The 25,110-nt window shown below is 36.8% G+C and overlaps 3 protein-coding genes across 3 annotated transcripts in view; 1 reads left to right on the top strand and 2 right to left on the bottom strand.

Moving 5' to 3' along the window:
• The window catches only part of LOC100452262 (olfactory receptor 2L13), a 66,499-nt gene that overhangs the window by 8,685 nt on the left and 32,704 nt on the right, over positions 1-25,110 (bottom strand). The gene's annotated exons all lie outside the window — the stretch shown is intronic.
• LOC100451889 (olfactory receptor 2T12) lies at positions 101-9,338 on the top strand. The gene is made up of 4 exons (XM_002809194.5): positions 101-2,449; positions 3,638-3,732; positions 5,389-5,500; positions 7,914-9,338. The coding sequence occupies exons 2-4, from the start codon at positions 3,730-3,732 to the stop codon at positions 8,882-8,884; spliced, it is 1,086 nt and encodes a 361-aa protein (XP_002809240.3). The 5' UTR covers positions 101-2,449; positions 3,638-3,729; the 3' UTR covers positions 8,885-9,338.
• LOC100452634 (olfactory receptor 2L3-like) lies at positions 23,553-24,491 on the bottom strand. The gene has a single exon (XM_002809196.2). It carries the CDS (start codon positions 24,489-24,491, stop codon positions 23,553-23,555), a length of 939 nt encoding a protein of 312 aa, XP_002809242.2.

Genomic DNA, 25,110 nt, shown 5'->3' on the forward strand with positions numbered 1-25,110 from the left:
CTGTTCAGTTATATTCTTACTGTTTTCCTGCCTCTGGATCTATCAATTACTAACAGAGGGGTGCTGAATATCCAACTTTAATTGCAGATTTATGTATTTCTCTTTTGTTGTCCTATATGTTTTTGCCTCATCTATTTTGACATTATGTTGTTAGGTGCATACACATTAAGTATTAATATGTATTATGTAGGAAGTCTTAGCCAGAGCAATTAGGCAAGAGTGAAAAATGAAAAGCATTTAAACAGGAAGGAAGGAAGTCAACATATCTCTCTTCATAGATGATACCATTCTATATCTGGAAAACTCCATAGTCTCTGTCCAAAAGCTCCCTGATTTGATAAACAACTTCAGCAAAGTTTCAGCATACAAAATCAATGTACAAAAGTCAGTGTCATTTCTATACACCAATAGTAGCCAAGGTAAGAGCCAAATCAGGAACTCAATCCTATTCACTATGGCCATGAAAAGAATACAGCTAACGAGGGTGGTGAAAGATCTCTACAATGAGAAATATAAAATGCTGATCAAAGAAATTGGACAGACACAAACAAATAGAAAAACTTTCCATGTTCATGGATAGGAAGAATCAATATTCTTAAAAAGGCCATACTGCCCAAAGCAATTTACAGATTCAATCTTATTCCTAGGTCAAACTATCAATGACATTCCTCACAGGATTAGAGAAAACAATTTTAAAATTCATATGGAATAAAAATAAATAAATAAAACCCAAATAGCCAAGGCAATCCTAAGCCAAAAGAACAAAGCTGAAGGCATCGCATTACCTGACTTCAAACTATACTACAAGGCTACAATAATCAAAACAGCATGTTAATGGTACAACGACAGAAGCATAGACCAATGGAACAGAATGGAGAGCCCAGAAATAATGCCGTACACCTCGAGCCATCTGATTTTTGATGAAGCCAACAAAAGTAATCGATGGGGAAATGACTTCCTGTTCAATAAATGGTGCTGGGATAACCAGCTAGTCAAATGCAGAAGATCGTAACTGGAACCCTTCTTTACATCACATACACAAATCAACTTCAGATGGATTAAAGACTTTAACATAAAACCTAAAACTCTAAGTACTCTGAAAAATAACTTAGGAAATGTCATTCTGGACATAGGACCTGGCAAAGATTTTACAATGAAGATACTAAAATTGATTGTGACAAAAACATAAATTAACAAGTGGAACCTAATTAAATTAAAGAGCTCTTGCATAGCAAAATAAACTATCGAAAGAATAAACAGACAAACTACAGAATGGGATAAAATATTTGCAAATATACATGCAACAAAAGTTTACTATCCAAAATCTATAAAGAAATTTAAACAAATCAAGCAGAAAACAAACAACTCCATTAAAAAGTGGGCAAAGAACATTAGTAGACTCTTTTCAAAAGATGACATCCATGTTGCCAATAAGCATATGAAAAAGTACTCAACATTACTAATAATTAGAGAAATGCACATCAAAACCACAATGAGATACCATCTCATAACCAGTCAGAATGGATATTACTAAAAAAATCTAAAAATAACAGATGATGGTGAGGATGCAGAGAAAAGGGAATGCTTATACACTACTGGTGCAAATGTAAATTAGTTCAACTATTGTGGAAAGCAGCTTTGTGATTTCTCAAAGAACTTAAAACTGAACTACCATTCGAGCCACCCATCTTAATATTACTTGCATACCCAAAGGAGTATACATTGTTCTACAATAAACTAACCTGCACATGTATGTTCATCACAGCACTATTCACATTAGCGAAGACATGGAATCAACCTACATACCCATCAATAGTAGATTGGGTAAAGAAAATTTAGTACATATACACCATGAAATACTATGCAGCCAGAAAAATACTGAGATAATGTCCTTTGCAGCAACATGGATGAAGTGGAGGCCATTAGCCTAAGCAAACCAACAAAGGAACTACAAGCCAAATACTGCATGTTTTCATTATAAGTAGGAGCTAAACATTAAGTAAACATGGACACAAAGAAGGAGACAACAGACACCAGGGCCTACTTGAGGGTGGAAGGTGAGAGACAATGAGAAACCACCTATTGGGTACTATGCTTATTACCTGCCTGACAAAATAATCTGTACATCAAACCTCTGTGACATACAATTTACCTGTATGACAAACTTGCACATATACCCCAAAAACTAGAAATTAAAAAACATACTAAACGAAAGAGTTCAGGGAGCTTCAGTGTTAGCAAACACATTTACATACCCTGAGAGTGGCACACCCCAAGTCCACAGAGATGTTACCAAACGAAACTCAAGTCAGCCTGCCTGATACAGCAAAGTCAAATGCTGACATGGGGATTGCAGCAAGAGAAAGGGAGGAATTTATTACAGGGGGGCAAGCAAGGAGAAGTGAGCAGCTAATGCTTAAGACCTGAACTCTCTGATGGATGGCTACAGGTAAGTTTTTAAAGGGAGGGAGGAAGAGGTTACAGAAAAAGTCATAAATCAATATATGGAGGTTATACATGGGTTTAACCTGAAAAAATGGGACATCTCAAAGTGGGGGGCCCACACATCATAGGGAGATTCAAAAATTTTCTGATTTGTGATTGGTTAAGGAAGTAAAGCTTTGTCTAAAAAATTAGAGTCAGCAGAAAAGAATGTTAACTCTCATCCATGGGTGTGACTTCCTCCAGGACCTTCAGGAAGAAATTCAGAAGAAAACATGGTTGTCCGAGTTCTGTCCTCAGTTCCTCCTTATCTGAGGTCTATGTGCCAGTAGAGCTATTTAGTGGGATTCCAAGTTTCTGAAAAACAACTCAGGGACAAATGTCAAGTTGTTATCTCTAGTTTTTATAAAGGAACTAAGTATCCTGTGATTTTAACTTCCTCGGCAATTATACTAGGCTATTATTACCTTCTTACTTATCAAGTTGCTCATCTATTTCTCAGGACTAGCTAGGTGCCTGGAATTTCCCTGAAGGAACTTAAGCTTTTCCTTTATCTCTGCACTTGGAGGAACTTACAGGTCACTAAGAGGGCTCCCTGCTCCATCTCAAGCCCCATGACTCAACTTCTGGGGAGGTGGGGGCTGGAGATTGAGTTAATTACCAAGAGCCACATTAATGCCTATATAACGAAGCCACCATAAAACCCATAATGACAGGGTTCAGGGAGCTTCTGAGTTAGCAAACACATTTACTTGCCCAGAGGGTGGCACAGGAGCTCCTGTGCTTGGGACCCTTCCGGAGCTTCCCAGACGTACCTCTTCATTTAATTCTTCATTTGCATCCTTTATAATAAACTATAATAGCAAGGGTAGCATTTTCCTCATTTCCATGCTTTGTTCCAGCCAGTTATATAACCTGAAGCAGAGTGGTTGTGAGATCCTCCAAGTTTGTATCCAAATCAGGTAGAAGTAACCTGGATATCCCCTACTTGAGACTGGCATCTGAAGAGAAGGCAGTCTTGTGGGATTGACTCCATCAGCATCTGGAGTCTGATGCTCCAGACACCAGTCAGTGTCAGGATTAAATTGAATAGTAAGACACCTAGTTGGTGTGAGAGTTGGAGAAGTGGTATTGGAAAAGACACTATGAATTTGATTTAAAAAAAATTCATTATTTTTGTTTTGTTTTCCATTAGTATAAAACTGGTTGATATCTAACATGGCATGGACAGAAGTTCTTTACATATCTGCTTGACAAAACAACTTCACAGATTCTGGACCATCATTTATGGTAAATAGCAAATCAAACACAGAAGCATTCACCCAGAGCACTAAATAGTCTTTGAGTAGAACTATTAAACACTGAAAGAACAGGCTACCCTGCCCTTACCTTATTTTAGATAACTTTTTATAATATGTAGGCCAGAATCCCTGCCTTGCAGGGATTGCTTTTTATTTCAGAAGAATTACAATAATGATATCAATGAACATGGATGGAGAATATACTATGGGCCAGATACTCTCCCAGAACGTTTACCAATATTTTATTTATTCCTTCCTATAATGCTACAAAGTAAGCAATTTTATTATGCATCTTTTATAGGAAAGGAACATGAAGATCATTTTATCCAAAATCATGAAATGCGTAAGAAATAGAAGTGAGATTAAAAACAAAACACAAAAACATTTAAACATGTAAAGTTGGGAATTGATTAGTTTATAGGCTATCCAAGCATTGGGGCCCAGTTCAAAATAGTCGAAATTCACCTTCAGATTTTTTTTTATAAAAGGCAGTATTTCTCAAAGTGTAATTCCTAAGTATTCTGAGTGATTCAGATGTTCCTCAACCTTTAAGAACCACAAATCTTTGATTTGAACATTAAAGTTCTTCCACTCTGCTACCTCGTGATAGTTAAATATAGGTATGGTATTTAAAACCATTAACATTGTTTACATTGCTATATTAATGTAAAAGTTCATAGAACAAACAGTTAATTAAAAGATTAAATGTACCCTAAAACTTAAAGCATAATAATAATAAAAAAAACTTTAAAAAAAGATTAAATAACATGCATGTAAATGCATGTAAAATGCTGAGCATATTCACTAGCATGCAGAAATGTTCAATAAATAAAATCTATTATTATTTTCATGATACAATTTCAGAAAATTTAAAAATTTATTTCAGGTAATTAAGTCACATATATTCAAGGATTATCAATGATCAGAATTCTAGACTTTCACTTCACTAATTGTGCTTGCTATCCTTACGAGGGACATATCTGTTCACATTCCCATTCAGAGCATTTTTGCTTTTAGCAAAACTTGGGTGCTAAATTTGTTCATTACATTCATTTACCCTTAGGAAATACTTTAATCTGTATTCCCTTGCCAAAGATGATATACCTTTCCAAGTGGCATAGCTCCAGGGAAGATATTTGGTTGTTAGAAACTTTCAGTGACCACAGAGGATTTTTAACTAAATAGAGCAAAAAGCACAAAGCAGTAGCCACAATACTGAGGTTAAGCAAACATTTGTACTCAACCCATCAGAAAGATTCAGTCCTATATTCATATGTCACACTGGCTGTGATTCTCTACTGCAAAGGTGAGTCAATTTGTTTGATAATTATTTTTCTTTAATTTTAGGTAGTAATTTCAAATTACTTGTATTTATTATGTATTCAGCATTTTATATATGAATTTTGAATTGCAAAGTAACCTTTGTAAAGTTACAGGCACAAATCACACAAATTAAATGTTGTCCTGTCATCCACAGGGTGTTTTGAAAATGTAAGATGCAGTCTGTGTCTACCCAGAAACACCAATTCAAAAATTCTTGAATAAAGCAGTTAATTAGGTCAAATGATTGAATTTGTATTAGAGAATTTTTTTTTTTACTGAAGAGAATGGCTGTTTCAATAATTTCTCCATGTTATATCAATAGCTTGTGGACATAGAGACACTGCCTTTGTGGAGGGTAGGATGCCAGAAAGAAGAGAGGAGATTGTTGAGTGGAACTCTAATGGTCCAGAACAGTGACCTGTGTGTGTTTTCAAGTAAGCATGAATGTGGGGAAGGGGACGATAATCAGTTTACCTACCAGCTTCAGAAAGGGCATGGTTTTGACATTAATAGACACAACATTCCTCAGCTATTTCTAAATAAAGTGCCTAGAAGAGCTAAGAAAGACAAATAGAAATAAATATAAATATATATAATAGAAATGTATATATAAGTGTATGTGGAAAAATATATAAAAAGATATATATTTTATACATAAAAATACAAAATTATTAAAATGTTTTATTTAAATCCAGGTATCCTATGTAATAGCTTATAATTAATATCAGCCCACAAATTGACTTAAAGAAGAAATATTTATCAGCATTTGTTCACATTCTTATAATTTGCTGAGTTAAAATAGCCTTTAAATGAGAAACAAATATTCCACTTGACAAATAAATATAGCTGTATATTTAAAATGCCAAAAAATCCTTTATTCAAAAATGGTAATTAGTAAAAACAATAAAGCTGCAATACCTCCGTATACCTGAAAGAATAATTCATACAGTTAAACTAATTTTTCTATTAAATTATCTGACTGATACAATGTGCTGAAAAGTCTAATCTATAACAATATTATACATCATAAATTTTTCACAGCTTAGGATAATACAGGTTTATTTATTTTTGTTACATTTTAATGTTAAAGAAAAGAGCAATGGTTCCAAATTAAAGCGATATTTACTCTTTGCCTCCACCTGTAGAGAAGAGAATTCAATTCTGAAAAAGTATAACCATTTAGAATGAAAAAGTATAACCATTTAGAAAGTCTAAGAATTTTCAAATCTTAGACTTTCACCATCATGTCAACATAGTATTCAGCTCACTAATCTAATTAATATTTTATGCTGTGATTTTTAAGCTTCTGAATATATGAAAAAATGGCAACATAAAATGATCTAAACTAAAAAATTAAATTAAAAATAAAAATTTTGTTTCAATATGCACTATGGCTTAAAAAACTATTTTCAAACTCTTATATGCAAAACTCATGTAATTTTTTTTAGTAATCTTTTTAGAAAGTTCAGTGCTAGACCGTGGCCTGTTAGGACCTGGGCTGCACAGGAGGTGAGCAGCAGGTGAACGAGCATTACCCATTGAGTTCTGCCTCCTTCAGATCAGCAGCAGCATTAGGTTCTCATAGGAGTGTGAGCCCTATTGTGAACTGCACATTCGAGGGATCTAGATCGCATGCTCCTTATGAGAATCTAATGCCTGGTGATCCAAGGTGAAACAGTATCATCCCGAAAGCATCCCCTCTCCCACAACCCCATTGGTAGAAAAGTTTGGGGACCACTGGTTTAAAACATTTAAGTAAACAAAACAAAACAAAACAGAAATGTTATATAACTTTCTGTTTATAATGTAAAATGACAGAAATGATTCTTTTTTTCCCATGGTTTCATGTTTACTTTTTTTCTTAGCACAAATACAAGTTATTCTACCTACTTTGCAGGTAGAATATGTTATTTCACATACTTCCTAAAATCATGACACATACTAGCAGTGGTACACCTACTGTAATCTGGAAAAAGATAACTAGACAGTAGTGATTTTTTTTTTGGTGCTTCTCTGCACACTTTTTAATTTAATTTTATTTTATTTTATTTTACTTTGAGTCCTGGGATACATGTGCCAAACGCGCAGGTTTGTTACATAAGTATACCAGGGCGATGGTGGTTTGGACAGTAGTGATTTTTTGACATGGACTTTTTAATGCCATGTCCAGTGCTTTTTTATCCATGCATTCTGCATTAATAAAATGAGTCTGAGGGTGGTTTAAAGTTATAATGGAGGCAGTGGAGGTCTGCAGTCAAGGAGTCAGTGGGCTGTGGCAATCACATGAGAAAGATACTTTAAATAGTATGTAAAATAAGGGGACTGCATACACTATATGGGAAGACAGTAATGCAACCAACAAGGCTTGGCACAGGCTTGATTAGGTAGAATCTTTGCCTATTGTGCCTGTTTTATTGTCCTACAATCTCTGTTTATTTCCCTGATGGCATGAGAGAATCTTTGATGTTGGTAAATGCTGGAAGAGAATAGCAGTAACTATAATGAGTAAGTAGTACTTGGAGTAAGTATAGGACAGGAAACAACTAAAAAATGAAGTGTTGTTATTAGTCACAGACAAGGTATCATCTCAAAGATGCTAGTGTTACTGTGTGTTTGTGTCTGCTCACATCTGAATGCTCACATGGCGGAAGTAGTAATTTAATGAGTCCTTTGCACTGCCTTTCTGGAGGTCCCTGAATGAGACCATCTGTGTCTGAGATGAGGTCTAAAATATTCAAACCATGACATTTGTGAATTTTCTACGAAAAAAAAGAGGGAAATTAGCTCGTTATTCAGATGATAAAAGCCTCTTCCTTCTCTATTTTTCCATTTGCACCATCACACCAGGGGAAATTATGGAGATGAGAAATACTACCCCAGACTTTATTCTCCTAGGACTCTTTAACCACACCAGAGCCCACCAAGTCCTCTTCAGGATGCTTCTGGCCACCGTTTTGACCTCCCTGTTCGGCAATGCCCTCATGATTCTCCTGATTCACCAGGACCGGAGGCTCCACACGCCCATGTACTTCCTCCTGAGCCAACTCTCCCTCATGGACATGATGCTGGTTTCCACCACTGTGCCCAAAATGGCGGCTAACTACTTGACCGGAAATAAGGCCATCTCCCGCGCTGGCTGTGGTGTGCAGATCTTCTTCCTCCCCACACTGGGTGGTGGAGAGTGCTTCCTCTTAGCAGCCATGGCCTATGACCGCTATGTGGCTGTCTGCCACCCACTCCGATATCCCACTCTCATGAGCTGGCAGCTGTGCCTGAGGATGACCATGTTGTCTTGGCTCCTGGGTGCAGCTGACGGGCTTCTGCAGGCTGTTGCTACCCTGAGCTTCCCATATTGCGGTGCACACGAGATCGATCACTTCTTCTGCGAGGCCCCCGTGCTGGTGCGTTTGGCTTGTGCTGACACTTCAGTCTTCGAAAATGCCATGTACATCTGCTGTGTGTTAATGCTCCTGGTCCCCTTGTCTCTCATCCTGTCCTCCTATGGTCTCATCCTCGCTGCTGTTCTCCACATGCGCTCTGCAGAAGCCCACAAGAAGGCCTTTGCCACCTGCTCTTCACATGTGGCTGTGGTGGGACTCTTTTATGGAGCTGCCATTTTTACCTATATGAGACCCAAATCCCATAGGTCCACTAACCACGATAAGGTTGTGTCAGCCTTCTATACTATGTTCACCCCTTTACTAAACCCCCTCATCTACAGTGTGAGGAACAGTGAGGTCAAGGAAGCCCTGAAACGGCAGCTGGGGACATGTGTAAACCTGAAACACCAGCAAAATGAGGCCCATAGGTCAAGATGATCTAGTGTCAAATGACTCTAAGTTCCTGAATTTATTAATATTTTAACACATTGTAATTCTCTCCGTTTAGTAGTTCATGAACAGAAAATTAAGTTTGTACATTGATAAAATAAGATATTTTTAAGAATGAAGTGAGCTAATTGTATTGAGAGATACCATTTTTGAGCATTTATGTACTTTTCTTCAAGTGAAGTAAAATCTACATATTACTTTGTATCCTAAAACAACCCCATGATATAAGTACTGTTGACAATATCTCCTACTTTCTAAAAAAAGAAACTAACAATGGAAAGTTAAATATTGTTCCCAATTTCACATAGCACGGAAATATTAAAAAGTGACTCCAGAGCTTGTACCATAACCTGGAAAAGTTTATTTCTGTTCAGTAACATATTTTGAGTGTTATTTCCTATGTGTATGCTCTATGATTAAAAACTAAATATGAGGACTCCACCAAAGACAAATCACATTATTTTAAAATTATATTTTAAAATATAGTTGCATGAAAAAGGGGAGGTACACAACTCAAATGTAACTGCTATATTGTCGCATTTCTTTTGTATTTATTTCACAGTCCATTTTTATTTGGTGTTTAAAGGCAAACCTTTTTAAACTTATGTAATTTTTCATTTAAGTAATATTTATATTTTCCCAGAGTCTCACTGTAATTGCATTGGAAAATTGCTTTAAACTACAACTAAGTTCTCTTTTCTACACACGTTTTAAGGTTACCTTGACTTATGGACATAGGTCCATGGATATGAACTCTTAATTGCATAATCATGCTGAATGTTAACAGTTACTAAAAATGAGTTATCAAAGCTGAGTAACACTCAACAACCTTATACATAATTGAGTCACCTTACTTCTGCCAAGGCATAGGTGAGTAGAGATATTTCTGATGAAAAATTTGGTACACCTTCTAAAGTTTTGGGGTTTGCAAAACAAAAAAAGAAGACTATTTTATTTATAAAGACACAAGCTAGATAATGATGGCAGAAAGCTGTGGTTATCAAAGCCAAATTGCAATGAGAGACAGGCTATCACATTGTCTTAGAGAGTTTTATGATAAAGTTTATATTTCCTGTACGTAAAACACACTTAAGAAGTAATATAAGTTTTAAACACACAATGGGAAATAACTGAAAGCTTCCAGGGACAATGTATCTTCAATATAAGTGTCTGAAAGTTAACCCGCCATTTCAGACCACCCTGAATTTCAAAACGGGCTTGTTTTAGAACAAATGAGAGGAGTTTCCTGCTTCATCTAGAGCTTCAGTTTCCAAAGCAGTAATATATTTAAGATAGTACCTTAACCAGTGCATGTAAATCCTGAGCCCATGTCTCAAGAGAAGGTTATTCAGTAAACACTTGTCTCCTTGGAAGAGTTGAGGATGACAGGAGAGAGCGTCATTTGTTTAAGACTAAAAGCTTGCTACTTTTTTAAATTATCTCCTTACCCAGTGTTAGGGTGAGAAAGGAACACAACTGCATAAATTCTGTCATTTATACCATCTAAAAAATCTTCTTTTAGAATGAATGAAAATTACACAAGTACATGTCGTCGTGGAAATTTCATTACTCATACCAGGTTCATTCACCATCAGAGAAATTATTTTAAAACATATTGAGCTAAAAAATGGTAAATGAGGCCTATAAAATTTTGGAAGAATAAAAAATTCTAACCAGAAAATTAAGCCTAATATACAGGAGAAAGCTAAAGCAACGACGACAACAACAAAAACAGAATGAACTTTATCTCCAAGCAAATGTAAGACATTAATAAAAATGCACAAAATACCTATAAAAATAGAAATATGTTTCAAAGAAGTGGTATTTCAGACTTGTTATCTGACCACAATGAAATTAAATATAAAATAAAAATTTTAAATAATTTTAGAAATTATATGTTCATTTCTTATTGCATTTTCAATTTGCAGATGTTTCTACTCTTAATTTCTTAATAAAGGTTTGCATAGAAAATCTTCAAAATCTTCAAAATGGTGGGTTAGCTTTCAGACACTTATATTGAAGATACGTTGTCCCTGGAAGCTTTTAGTGATTTCCCAATGTGTGTTTAAAAATGAGCTGATATGGTTCTCATGAATCTCTAAGTTAAAGAAGGAGTACCTGATAGAGACAGATTATACAAGCCCATGAATGGTAGAAACAAAATTTCGAATGAGGAGTTACTTTGAATATACGAAGCTCTAGCACCCAGAAACAAACACTGTTGTTGGGAGTGTAAACTAGTTCAACCAGTGTGGAAGACAGTGTGGTGATTCCTCAAGGATCTAGGACCAGAAATACCATTTGACCCAGCAATCCCATTCCCAGGTATATACCCAAAGGATTAGAAACCATTCTACTATAAAGACACATGAACACGTATGTTTATTGCAGTTATTCCCAATAGCAAAGACTTGAATCCAACACAAATGCCCATCAGTGATAGACTGACTAAAGAAAATGTGCCCCATATACACCACAAATACTATACAGTCATTAGAAAGGATGAGTTCATGTCCTTTGCAGGGACATGGATGAAGCTGGAAACCATCATTCTCAGGAAACTAACACAGGAACAGAAAACCAAACACTGCATGTTCTCATTCATAAGTGGAAGTTGAACAATGAGAACACATGGACACAGGGAGGGGAACATTACACACTGGGGCCTCTTTGAGGTGCAGATTTAGGGGAGGGACAGCATTAGGAGAAATACCTAATGTAGATGATGAGTTGATGGGTGCAGCAAACCACTATGTCACGTGTATTCCTATGTAACAAACCTGCACGTTCTGCTCATGTACCCCAGAACTTAAAGTATAATTCTAATAAATTAAAATAAATACCTAATGCAATGAAAAAAAGAATTCATCTTCAAAGTGCAATTTATTTACATTAATACAGATTTATTTAATCCAGTTAATGCAAATCTTAATTGTACAGCTTGATAATTTTTTTACACATGTAAAAAAAAACATATGTATCTGTGTAACTACAACAAAGATCATCTAGTTCCCTTTATGTCTTCCTTTTGTCTCTTCCAAGTTGATACCTTCACAAAGGAAATCACTATTCTAACATTGGTGGGGAGGGAGAGCTGACTCTTCTTGCTGATTTGTTAAGAATTCCTTGTGGATGTTGGATATCAATATTTTGCCCAATATCTTCCAACGTGTGGCTTGCATCTTTATTCATAATGGAGCTGTTTCATGAGCAGAAAGTTTTAGTTGCACGAAGATAAATTCATCAATCTTTTATTTTGTGGTTTTTCTTTTGGTCTTCTTTAAGAAATCTTGGCCTAATCCAAGTCATAAAGATAGTCTACTATGCTAAAGTTGTAATTGTTTTCCAATTAGTTTTTGCATATATGTTGTAGGATCATTACAAACTGACCCAGCATCATTTATTGAAAAGGCCTCAGTGACAGATTAGGTATTGTTATTAATTATGTATCTATGTGGGGCAATTAATAGACTGGCTATTTTTTACCCTTTGTCTATATTTCTGTTACTGAACAGATACCACATTATATTAATTTCTGTAGCCTTATAAAACATTTTCATATTAGGTAGAATAATCATCCTATCTTGTTCTTTTTCTTTCTTTTTGTTTTCAAGTTTTCCTGTTTTTGATTCTTTTCATTCCTGTAGAAATTTTAGACTCTGCTTGCAATTTCACACACAAAAAATGCTGAAATTTTTAAATTCAGATTGCAGTAAGTATTTAGCTCAATTTAGGGAAAAATCATAACTTAAAGATAACTTTTTTTGCTTTATTATTACAATGTTTGCGTTGAATTTTTGTTGCCGTTATTTGTGTGTTAAGTTTTAGGACACTAAAAAAAGTACAGAAAATTTCTGTATACCCTTCACCCAGCTTGTCCCAATGTTACTATGTTATATAACCATATACATTATCAAACCCAGGAAATTCATTTTGGTAGAATACTATTAACTCATTCAAATTTCACCAGTTGTTATATGTATTGTGTGTGTGTGTTTGTAAAATTCTATGAAATTTTTATCACATGTGTAGATTTATGTAACCTTCGCCCCAATCAGGATACAGAGCTGTTTTATTACCACAGAGAAACTTCCTCTTGTTATTCCTCAATAGTCAGTCACACCCTCTCCCCAAACCTCCTAACGTCTGGAGACCAGTGATCTGTTCTACATCACTATAATTTCATTGCATAGATACAGATATAGATATAAAACATACATTATGTAAACTTTAGAGATTAACTTTTCTTTTTTTTACAAAGTACAATGCCCTTGAGCTCTATCCAAGTTATCATATGTGTCAATAATTTGTTCTTTTTAATTTCTGAATAGCATTCTAGTGTCTAATTGTACCAAAGTTTGTTTATGCATTTGTATTGAAGAACATTTGTGTTGTTTACAGATTTTGCTATTACAAGTGAAGGTCCATAGCTATGGACCTTCATGTACAGGTTTTTGAATGACTGCAAGTTTTTATTTCTCTAGGATAACGATCCAGGAACATTCGGTTGTAAAACGAATCATTGCCATCCTTGTGTGGTATAATAAATACATATTTAACTGCATAAAATACTGCCCCTTTTATTTTCCAAAACAGCTGTACTTAGTTTGTGTGTGTGTGTGTATGTGTGTGTGTGTGATGGAGTCTCGCTCTGTTGCCAGGCTGGAATACAATGGCGCGATCTCAGTTCACTGCAACTTCTGCCTCCTGGTTTCAAGCGATTCTCCTGCCTCAGCCTCCTGAGTAGCTGGGACTACATCATCACGCCCAGCTAACTTTTGTATTTTTGGTAGACATGGGGTTTCATCATATTGCCGAGGATGATTTTGATCTCCTGACCTCGTGATCCACCCGCCTCAGCCTCCCAAAATGCTGGGATTACAGGTGTGAGGCACCGCGCCCAGCCAGCTGTACCACTTTTTATTCCTACTAGCAATTTTTGAAATACCCAGTTGCATTGCATCTTATTTAGCACTTGGCATTACCAATAATTTTATTCTGACAAGTATGTAGTTTATTTTATCACAGATTTAATTTTCATTATAAAAATATATTGGAAATCATTTTAGTGTTTTTGTTTGTTTTGCTTATTTAGGTGTTTATCCTATTTGATAAGATGCCTCCTAATGTCTTTTATCATTTATTTTCACTGTTGACTTTTAGTGTTTTTTATACATTCTAGAGAATAGGCCTTTGTCACATTTGTGATTTTCATATATTGACATATGTATTTAATTCGTGAGTTGTCTGTTTAACTCTTTTGCTCATAGTCTGATTGGATTTAGTTTCTATGTACTAATAAATATATAGTTAACTGCATATTCTCTACACAAGTCCTTTGACAGAGCTGTGATTTGTAAATATTTTCTCCTAATCTCCCTTTAACAGAACAAAAGTTTTTAATTTTCAAGAAGTCCTACTTAGACAGTTTTTCTTAAAGGATCATGTCTTTGCTGTCATTACCCAATAATTATTTGCCTAACCCCAAGTCATAAAGATTTTCTTCTACGTCAAATGGATAAATTCCTGGACACATACACTCTCTCAAGACTAAACCAGAAAGAAGGTGAATTTCTGAATAGACCAATAACAGGCTTTGAAATTGAGGCAATAATTAATAGCCTACCAACCAAAAAAAGTCCAGGACCAGACGGATTCACAGCCGAATTCTACCAGAGGTACAAAGAGGAGCTGGTACCATTCCTTCTGAAACTATTCCAATCAATAGAAAAAGAGGGAATCCTCCCTAACTCGTTTTATGAGGCCAACATCATCCTGATACCAAAGCCTGGCAGAGACACAACAAAAAAAGAGAATTTTAGACCAATATCCCTGATGAACATCGATGCGAAAATCCTCAATAAAATACTGGCAAACCGAATGCAGCAGCACATCAAAAAGCTTATCCACCACAATCAAGTTGGCTTCATCCCTGGGATGCAAGGCTGGTTCAACATGCACAAATCAATAAATGTAATTTATCATATGAACAGAACCAATGACAAAAACCACATGATTATCTCAATAGATGCAGAAAAGGCCTTTGACAAAATTCAACAGTGCTTCATGCTAAAAACTCTCAATAAACTAGGTATTGATGGGACGTACCTCAAAATAATAAGAGCAATTTATGACAAACCCACAGCCAATATCATATTGAATGGGCAAAATTGGAAGCATTCCCTTTGACAACTGGCACAAGACAAGGATGCCCTCTCTCACCACTCCTATTCAACATAGCATTGGAAATTCTGGCCAGGGCAATTAGGCAAGAGAAAGAAATAAAGGGTATGCAATTAGGAAATGAGGACGTCAAATTGTCCCTGTTTGCAGATGACATGAATGTATATTTAGTAAACCCGATCATCACAGCCCAAAATCTCCTTAAGCTGATAAGCAACTTCAGCAAAGTCTCAGGATACAAAATCAATGTGCAAAAATCACAAGCATTCCTATACACCATTAAGAGACAGAGAGCCAAATCATGAGTGAACTCCCATTCACAACTGCTACAAAGAGAATCAAATACCTAGGAATCCAATTTACAAGGGATATGAAGGACCTTTTCAAGGAGAACTACAAACCACTGCTCAACAAAATAAAAGAGGACAAAAACAAGTGGAAGAATATTCCATGCTCATGGATAGGAAGAATCAATACCATGAAAATGGCCAAACTGCCCAAAGTTATTTATACATTCAATACCATCCCTATCAAGGTACCAATGACTTTCTTCACAGAACTGGAAAAAACTACTTTAAAGTTCATATGGAACCAAAAAAGAGCCCACATTGCCAAGACAATCCTAAGCCAAAAGAACAAAGCTGGAGGCATCACGCTACCTGACTTCAAATTATACTACAAATCTACAGTAACCAAAGCAGCATGGTACTGGTACCAAAACAGATTTATAGACCAATGGAACAGAACAGAGGTCTCAGAAATAATGCCATACATCTACAACCATCTGATCTTTGACAAACCTGACAAAAACAAGCAATAGGTAAAAGATTCCCTATTTAATAAATTGTGCTGGGAAAACTGGCTAGCCATATGTAGAAAGCTGAAACTGGATCCCTTCCTTACACCTTATACAAAAATTAATTCAAGATGGATTAAAGACTTAAACGTTAGACCTAAAACCTTAAAAACCCTAGAAGAAAACCTAGGCATTACCATTCAGGACATAGGCATGGGCAAGGACTTCATGTCTAAAACACCAAAAGCAATGGCAACAAAAGCCAAAATTGACAAATGGGATCTAATTAAACTAAAGAGCTTCTGCACAGCAAAAGAAACTACCATCAGAGTGAACAGGCAACCCACAGAATGGGAGAAAATTTTCGCAACCTACTCATCTAACAAAGGGCTAATATCCAGAATCTACAATGAACTCAAACAAATTTACAAGAAAAAAACAAACAACCTCATCAAAAAGTGGGCAAAGGACATGAACAGACACTTCTCAGAAGAAGACATTTATGCAGCCAAAAAACACACGAAAAAATGCTCACCATCACTGGCCATCAGAGAAATGCAAATCAAAACCACAATGAGATACCATCTCACACCAGTTAGAATCGCAATCATTAAAAAGTCAGGAAACAACAGGTGCTGGAGAGGATGTGGAGAAATAGGAACACTTTTACACTGTTGGTGGGACTGTAAACTAGTTCAATCATTGTGGAAGTCAGTGTGGCGATTCCTCAGGGCTCCCGAGGCTTCTGCATTCTTCACGTAGTTCTTGAGCCTTGGCTTTCATCTCCATCAGGTCCTTTAAGCACTTCTCTGTATTGGTTATTCTAGTTATACATTCTTCTAAATTTTTTTCAAAGTTTTTAACTTCTTTGCCTTTGGTTTGAATTTCCTCCTGTAGCTTGGAGTAGTTTGATCGTCTGAAACCTTCTTCTCTCAACTCGTCAAAGTCATTCTCTGTCCAACTTTGTTCTGTTGCTGGTGAGGAACTGCGTTCCTTTGGAGGAGGAGAGGTGCTCTGTTTTTAGAGTTTCCAGTTTTTCTGCTCTGTTTTTTCCCCATCTTTGTGGTTTTATCTACTTTTGGTCTTTGATGATGGTGATGTACAGATGGGTTTTTGGTGTGGATGTCCTTTCTGTTTGTTAGTTTTCCTTCTAACAGACAGGACCCTCAGCTGCAGGTCTGTTGGAGTTTGCTAGAGGTCCACTCCAGACCCTGTTTGCCTGGGTATCAGCAGCGGTGGCTGCAGAACAGCGGATTTTCGTGAACCGCGAATGCTGCTGTCTGATCGTTCCTCTGGAAGTTTTGTCTCAGAGGAGTACCCGGCCGTGTGAGGTGTCAGTCTGCCCGTGCTGGGGGGTGCCTCCCAGTTAGGCTGCTTGGGGGTCAGGGGTCAGGGACCCACTTGAGGAGGCAGTCTGCCCGTTCTCAGATCTCCAGCTGCGTGCTGGGAGAACCACTGCTCTCTTCAAAGCTGTCAGACAGGGACATTTAAGTCTGCAGAGGTTACTGCTGTCTTTTTGTTTGTCTGTGTCCTGCCCCCAGAGGTGGAGCCTACAGAGGCAGGCAGGCCTCCTTGAGCTGTGGTGGGCTCCACCCAGTTCGAGCTTCCTCGCTGCTTTGTTTACCTAAGCAAGCCTGGGCAATGGTGGGCGCCTCTCCCCCAGCCTTGCTGCCGCCTTGCAGTTTGATCTCAGACTGCTGTGCTAGCAATCAGCGAGACTCCGTGGGCGTAGGACCCTCCGAGCCAAGCGCGGGATACAATCTCCTGGTGCGTCATTTTTTAAGCCCATCGGAAAAGCACAGTATTAGGGTGGGAGTGACCCGATTTTCCAAGTGCCGTCTGTCACCCCTTTCTTTGACTAGGAAAGGGAACTCCCTGACCCCTTGCGCTTCCTGAGTGAGGCAATGCCTTGCCCTGCTTCGGCTCATGCACAGTGCGCTGCACCCACTGTCCTGTGCCCACTGTCTGGCACTCCCTAGTGAGATGAACCCGGTACCTCAGATGGAAATACAGGAATCACTCGTCTTCTGTGTTGCTCACGCTGGGAGCTCTAGACCGGAGCTGTTCCTATTCAGCCATCTTGGCTGCCAGCCCTCATATTATTTAGATATTAAAGAAAATTAATCTAGAAAAAGAATAATATGAGCAAATAATTACACCAAATATTTTTATTATACTTAGGAGTTTTTCCTGGATTTTTTAAAAACATGCAACTATCTAGGAACAATTAAACTCAGCAATTCAGAGGAAGCCAATTAAAACTACCTGTGAAGATACAGTATAACTATATTCCTAACAAATCAGTTTATTAGGGGGCTGAAAAGGTGTTTTAGTTGATAATATGTAAAAGTAGACAGTTCTGCTATAATATGACACTGAGATTTTCAATACACTTTATGTTGGTAAAACTGCACATTGAAAAGGTAAAATTTATAGGGCAAATAGGGATAAACCATTCAAAACTTACAAGATGTTTAATCAGGAAATTAACTCTAACTTGTGATAAAATTAGTAGCCCTGCTGAATTACTTCTTGCACTTTAAATCAGTGTCACATAGCCAATGACTGCTCCCTGACATTAAGCCCTTCTTCTTCTCCTGGAGTTAACGCTTTTTCCTGCAAATTGTAGGTACTTGTATTCGTTTACTTTTAATAAAGTCTATAGAATCAGTATTTAGCATCTGATCCCTGGTAGCTATCTTCACTAGTTAAGTTTTAGCACCAAGGAAATATCTTTGCAACTACCTAATTGGCACTGCTAGCTTCACCAGACAGCTTACAATTATAGAATGCATAGAGGATACTGAAGGTAAATAACACACTACTTGTGGAAAAGACAAAATTTCTGTGAAATTTTAAGTTTCCTTAGACAGGGAAAACCCTATCAAAAGTAAGGGCAGTGAATAGAGGGATTGAGGAAGGCAAATGTATTTTAAACTATTTAGCAGATAAAATTAAAAGGATCATATGATTGAATTTGTGGCAGTGAGACAAAATAGCTGAGATTAAGTCCCAAATGTCAAATTGACCTAAATCCAACATGTGTGATTCTTGTATTCATCTTTGTATTCTCCTAAAATGCTATAAGTACTGAATAAGTATTCAATTTCTAAGATATTTCATCTGTAAAATAATTGTCTATTTATTCTCCAGATTTTAAAGGCAAGTTAAAAAAAGTTAGTAGTGGGGTTGAGGTAAATCTTACAAAAGGAAGCCAATTATTACTTCTACAGAAACATGAGGGATCACCTCCACCTCACTCACTTTATATCCTCTATGAGCTTTTTGCCAAGGTCTAGGAAACAAATTGATACAAGACATATTAACGAGGGGAAAGCATATAAGTTTTATTCATTTTACATGTACATGGGAATCTTCACAAGAATGTGAAGTCCAAATAAATGTTCAAAGTAAGATGTTTTTATAATTTTAGAAAAAGAATGATAAATTGCAGAAAAAATTACAGAAAAAAGAGAAACTGGCTCGAAGCCATACATTCCAAGGGAGTCACAAGGAGGTATATGGGGGTGTAAAGATAGTGAAAAATAAGGGTTAATTCTGGTAGTTTATTTATTCAGGTCCACTGCATTCCTCCAGCTGTCAGGCTCTGGTGAAGGGCTATTTTCTATTTCGATACAGAGAGGGTACTGGAAGAGTATCAGAATGTACCAGAGGTTCCTGGAAGAATCTTTAGAACTTGCTGCATGCTGAAAAGACAGGTAAGATAACCTTTTTCTCCAATGTTAACCAAAATTTCTCAAATGTTTTCAGCTCAAACTAATAAACATGCTGACTCAGCATATTTGTGGATGGCATGTCATTCACTCCTTCACTCTACTCAATTATTTCACTATTGAACCACAGCTTGTTGTGATGAGAAAGATACTCATCCTTCAAAATAGAAAGAATTCTCATGCCCCTTTCCATAAATCAAACTTTGCTAATTTAATACATAAGAAATTTCTAAATGCACACAGTGTGGTATGAAATGCTAATAGATACTGCATGCTGTAAAATTTGCATCTTCTAGCCTGAGGACATGAAACAATTAAAGAATGACTGTGAAGTGAAAAATAACCACAGTGTAACATTTGGATGGAAAGAAAAATGGCTAAAATGAGGCACAATGAACAGTGAGCCAAGGACTCTGTGAGGTAATGAATTCATTAATTTCCCCAAGAGGAATTATTGTCCAACTTTCAAAATTATCAGGACTACATTCTCATAAACAATGTAGCAAATGACAGTACATTTGGGTAATTTGACTTCTTTCTCCATTGTTCTTCTTAATGACCATAAGGAGAAAGGAGTGGCCTCTGAGTGCAGATACTGTCAGTGGGGATGAGCTTATTGCTTCCCTGAGCCAGAGCCTACAGGGGTAAAAGAATTTTGAAGTCATTTCTGATAGCCTTGAAATGCTCAGCATTCATTGGTGACCTCTTTATCTCCATTCACAGAGACATTGGTATGAAAAATAGGATGACAATTGCCTATACAGGAATGTCAGTAGGTGGGACTTCAATGATGCCATTTACCAATAAGGTAAAGGCATCCATATTGTTTTTCAGTAAACTAACTTCAGAGAGATGGAATGATTTCCCCAAGGCCATGGTATGTCAGAGAAAATCAAGAGCTAGGTCTCCTGATTCCCTCCATGAATCACTATCTGGAATGGGTAAAGGGTCTGAACTGGGCACCACTGCTTAATTTAGTCCTCCCTCAGGCTCTTTCCAGTAATAACAACTAACAAAAACAGCAGGCATTGTGTCTTGGTCTATTCAAGCTTCTATGACAAAAATATCTTAAACTGGGTAACTTATAAACAAGAGAAATGTATTTCTCAGAGTTGTGGAAGCTGGGAAGTTTAAGACAAAGTGACTGAAGATTCAGTGTCCTGAGAAGTCTTGCTTTCTGGTTCATAGATGATGCCTTCTATGACAACCTAGATGGGACCGTCTGCTGTAACCTCACATGGTAGAAGGGACAAATAAGCTCCCTTGAGCCTCCTTTAGAAAGGCATTAATCTTATTCAAGACGGTGCTATCCTCATGACCTAATCATTTCCCCAAAGGCCCCAACTCCTAATACTATGACATTGAAGGTTAAGATTTAAGCATATGGATTTGGGGAGGATACAAACACCCAGACCATCACACATTCCCACCACTATCCTAGACTGCATGATCTCATTCACTTGCTGCTCACTCTCTCCATCCTTCTTGGGACTGCCCTCACGGGCATATGCACAGGATCCCACACTCAAAGGGCTCCATGCATGGTTTCATGCTCTGCTATTATCATTGGAATATTTAATAATTTCATCGCTGAGTATTCATGTGACAGAAGAGCTGGACAGGTTGGCAGCATTAGCAAGCAGTTTTGGTCCAGTAGTAGTGACTACACAAGGGGGCTCAGGCAATACCCACATGGGGTAATTGGCCTGGCCTTCTCAGGCACGCGCACACACACACACACACACACACACACACACACACATATCTTGTAATACTTCACAGCACCACAGGATTCCAAGGAGTGGCTTGGGTATGGCTGGGCTCAGATTGGTGGTAATGACAGAAGCAGTGGCACAGGTGGCCGTTGGGTACAAATGTCCCTAACAGGGAAGAGAGGAGGTGTTATCCCTGGCAATAGCAAGTGACTCATGATGGGAGGCCTATTTTCCCTCTGTCCCAGAGCCCCTCTCCGTTGTATTCATGGAATGTGACCTATCTCAGTGAATATCAGGACAAGAAATGCCAGGAAGCTAAGGCAGTAAACTTTGTTAGTAAATCATTACAAAATAAAAACACACACTGCCCATTGCAACAAAGCACAACAAAGACATAGTCTGATTTATAAAACAAGTTCAAAATTTATGTTTTAACTGCTACAATATGGCAAAACAAATATCCACAGACTTAGAAATAGAAATGACATTTAAAGAGCATTGAACTGTGTAATACTTTACTGTTAACTGTAATCATGGAAGAGAACACTAGAATATATTTGTACAAATCACTGGTGAAAGAAAATGAAGAGGAATACAAATGAACGGAAAGAAATCCAGTGCTCATGGATTGGAAGAATTAATATTATTTAAATGACCAAACTACAGATTCAATGCAATATCTATCAAAATACCAATGACATTCTGCACATAAATAGTAAAAACCACTATTTAAGATTTGTATGGAACTATTAAAGACCCCAAATAGTCAAAGCATTCTAGAATAAAAAGAAAAAAACTGGAGCCATAACAGTACCAAACTTCAAACTATACTACAAACAAGTAATAACCAAAACAGAATGGTACTGGCATAAAAACAGACACATAGAACAGTGAAACAGAACAGAGAACCCAGAAATAAATCCATATATCTACAGTGAACTGATTTTTTAATTTTAATTACTATGGATACATAATAGTAATATATAATTGCAGAGTGTATGTGATGTTTTGATAAAGGCATACAATGCATAATGATCAAATCGGGTTAATTGGGGTAACCATCACCGCAAATATGTGTTATTTCTTTGTGCTGGGAACATTCCAATTTCACTCTTTAATTATTCTTTAATACATACAATAAATTCTACAATAAATTATTGTTTATTATAGTTACCCTATTGTGCTATCAAATACTGACTCTTATTCATTCTATCTAATTATATTTTTGCAACTATTAGCCATCCCCACTTTATCACCCCTCCCCTGTACCCTTCCCACCCTCTGGTGACCATCAGTCTCTTCTCTATTTCCACCAGTTCAGTTTTAAAAAATTTTAGCTCCCGCATAGGAGTGAGAATATGCAAAATCTTTCTGTGCAACTGATTTTTGACAACAGCACCAAGAACATTCATTGGGAAAAAGACAGTGTCTTCAATATACGGTGCTGGCAAAACTGGATATTTTTAAGAAGAAAAATGAAAATAAACTCCCAGTCCTTACACTATACCCAAATCAACTCAAAACAGGTTAAAGACCTAAATGTAGTCATTTTTATTACTGCTGGCACATTCCAGTCCTTGTTGTTGATCTAAAATATACCCAATGTTAAATCATTTCCTGGGATTCATTCCCCTATAAAAAACATAATCTTGTCATAGGCCATCCAGAGTGGTATCAGGACTTAAGAATCCCTGATGAGCTCTCTGCTAAATTGTGTAATAAGTTCCCTAAATTGAAAGAATGAGTAATTGGTACGTTAAGTGTCTAAGATAAGAAAGACAAAACATCTTACAGCTTTCAATTAGATACACCAAGTCAAGAGACTTATTGTTTGTTTTGTTTTAGACATAAACAAAAAAAGCAAATTTAAAATTACTGGAAAATAAATTGACTACAAGGAAATTGTTATGCTGAGTGCCAACTTCAGTTAGACCAATTTCATTTCCATTTCTGCATGACCAAAAACAAAAATTCTCATTGACAACATATTAGCAAAAGTAGGTGCTTTCAAAATTTATGGAAACAATGCCATGAAGAAAAAAGGTTGTTTAGAATTATATATACATATATATCTGTAAAACAATTTTGTCCAGAAATCAGTGATTTTTTTTTCTCTTACCTCGATTACTTTTAGCTCCTGAACTGTAGGATTGAAATAATATTTTAATTACTATACACTGCTAGATGGATGTGTATCTGAGTCTTGAGACCTTAGGTAGAAAATGTGTCTACATTTTCCCAGAGCAGATTCTCTGACTCACTTGTATCAGGGCCCCCATCACCTCCTTGTTTCTCAGGCTATAGATCATGCAGTTGAGCATTGGGGTGAGGATGGTGTAGAAGACAGCCAGAACCTTGTCCTCTGTTGGAGATTGCAGGGATCTTGGACGTAGATAGGTATAAATAGAAGGTGCATAGAAGAAAGTCACTACAGTGAGGTGGGTGCTGCAGGTCAAATAGGCTTTCTTCCTCCCTTCTCCAGATTTCATGCGGTAGACAGCAAGGAGAACCCACCCATAGGAACATGAAATACCAATGAAGGGAAACACAAGAAAGATGGTGGTGCTAAAAAACACTGTGCCCTCATAGACCCAGGTGTCCATGCAGGCCAGAGTCACCATGGCTGGGACATCACAGAAGAAATGATTGATGACCCTGGATTGGCAATAAGGGATATAGAGTATATATATAGTGTGAGCACAAGTATTGATAGAGCCTATGATCCAAGACCCTGTTATCATCAGCACACACTCTCTTTTGCTCATGCAAATGAGATAGTGAAGAGGAAAGCAAATAGCAATGTAAAGATCATAGGCCATTGATGTCAGGAGCAGTGCTTCTACAACAGCTAAAGTTGTGAAGAAGAAACTCTGAATCCCACACCCAATGAAGGAGATAGACTTGTTTCCATACAGAAAATCAGAAGCCATCTTAGGAACAATGGTGGAGATGTAATTTAGGTCAATGAAGGAGAGCTGACTAAGTAGGAAATACATGGGCGTGTGGAGATGGATGTCCAAGAAGATGAGAAGAATCATGGATAGGTTTCCAATTAAAGCCATTAGGAAAATGAAAACAATGAGAAAGAAGAGGAAAAGCCCAATTCTTGATGGTGGGAACAACCCCGGTAAGATGAAATCAGCTGATGTTTGATTGTAATTTTCCATGGGCTTTCATAGGATCCTTCCTGAAGGGAGACACAGGGTAAGTTATGTACAGAAATTCGCCCTTATCTGCAGGGGATGCATTCCAAGCCCCCCAGTGGATGTTTGAAACTGCTGTTGATACTGAACCCTAAATACACTATTATTTTGTGTTCATACATACTTCTGATAAAGTTTAATTCTTAAATAAGGCAAGTAAGAGATTAACAAGAGTAACTTAAAATAGGACAAGTATACAGTATACTGTAATACAAATTATGTGAATATGGTCTCTTTATTTCTCTCTTATAATGTTTTATTGTACTCAGCCTTCTTTGATCTGATTTTTTAATCTATTTTGAATAAAGAAATCTTATTTTCCTACCCAGAGATTAATATTTGATGAGATCAACAGACCAAGATTTCTGATCAGATTTTATTTGAGAAATACGTAAATTTATAAGAAAGATATCTTTATCACAACTGCAATAGAATATTAATGTTTTACAGCCTGACATAAACTCTGATATAATCAAATTCAGATGTTATGTTGAATACATATACATAAAAGTCAATATTTCCATATTTATACTTTTATTTTTTGAGTGACAGGATCTCTTTCTGTTACCCAGGCTGGAGTGCA

This window comes from Pongo abelii, chromosome 1 (assembly GCF_028885655.2).
Source record: "Pongo abelii isolate AG06213 chromosome 1, NHGRI_mPonAbe1-v2.0_pri, whole genome shotgun sequence".
Lineage (NCBI taxonomy): Eukaryota > Metazoa > Chordata > Mammalia > Primates > Hominidae > Pongo > Pongo abelii.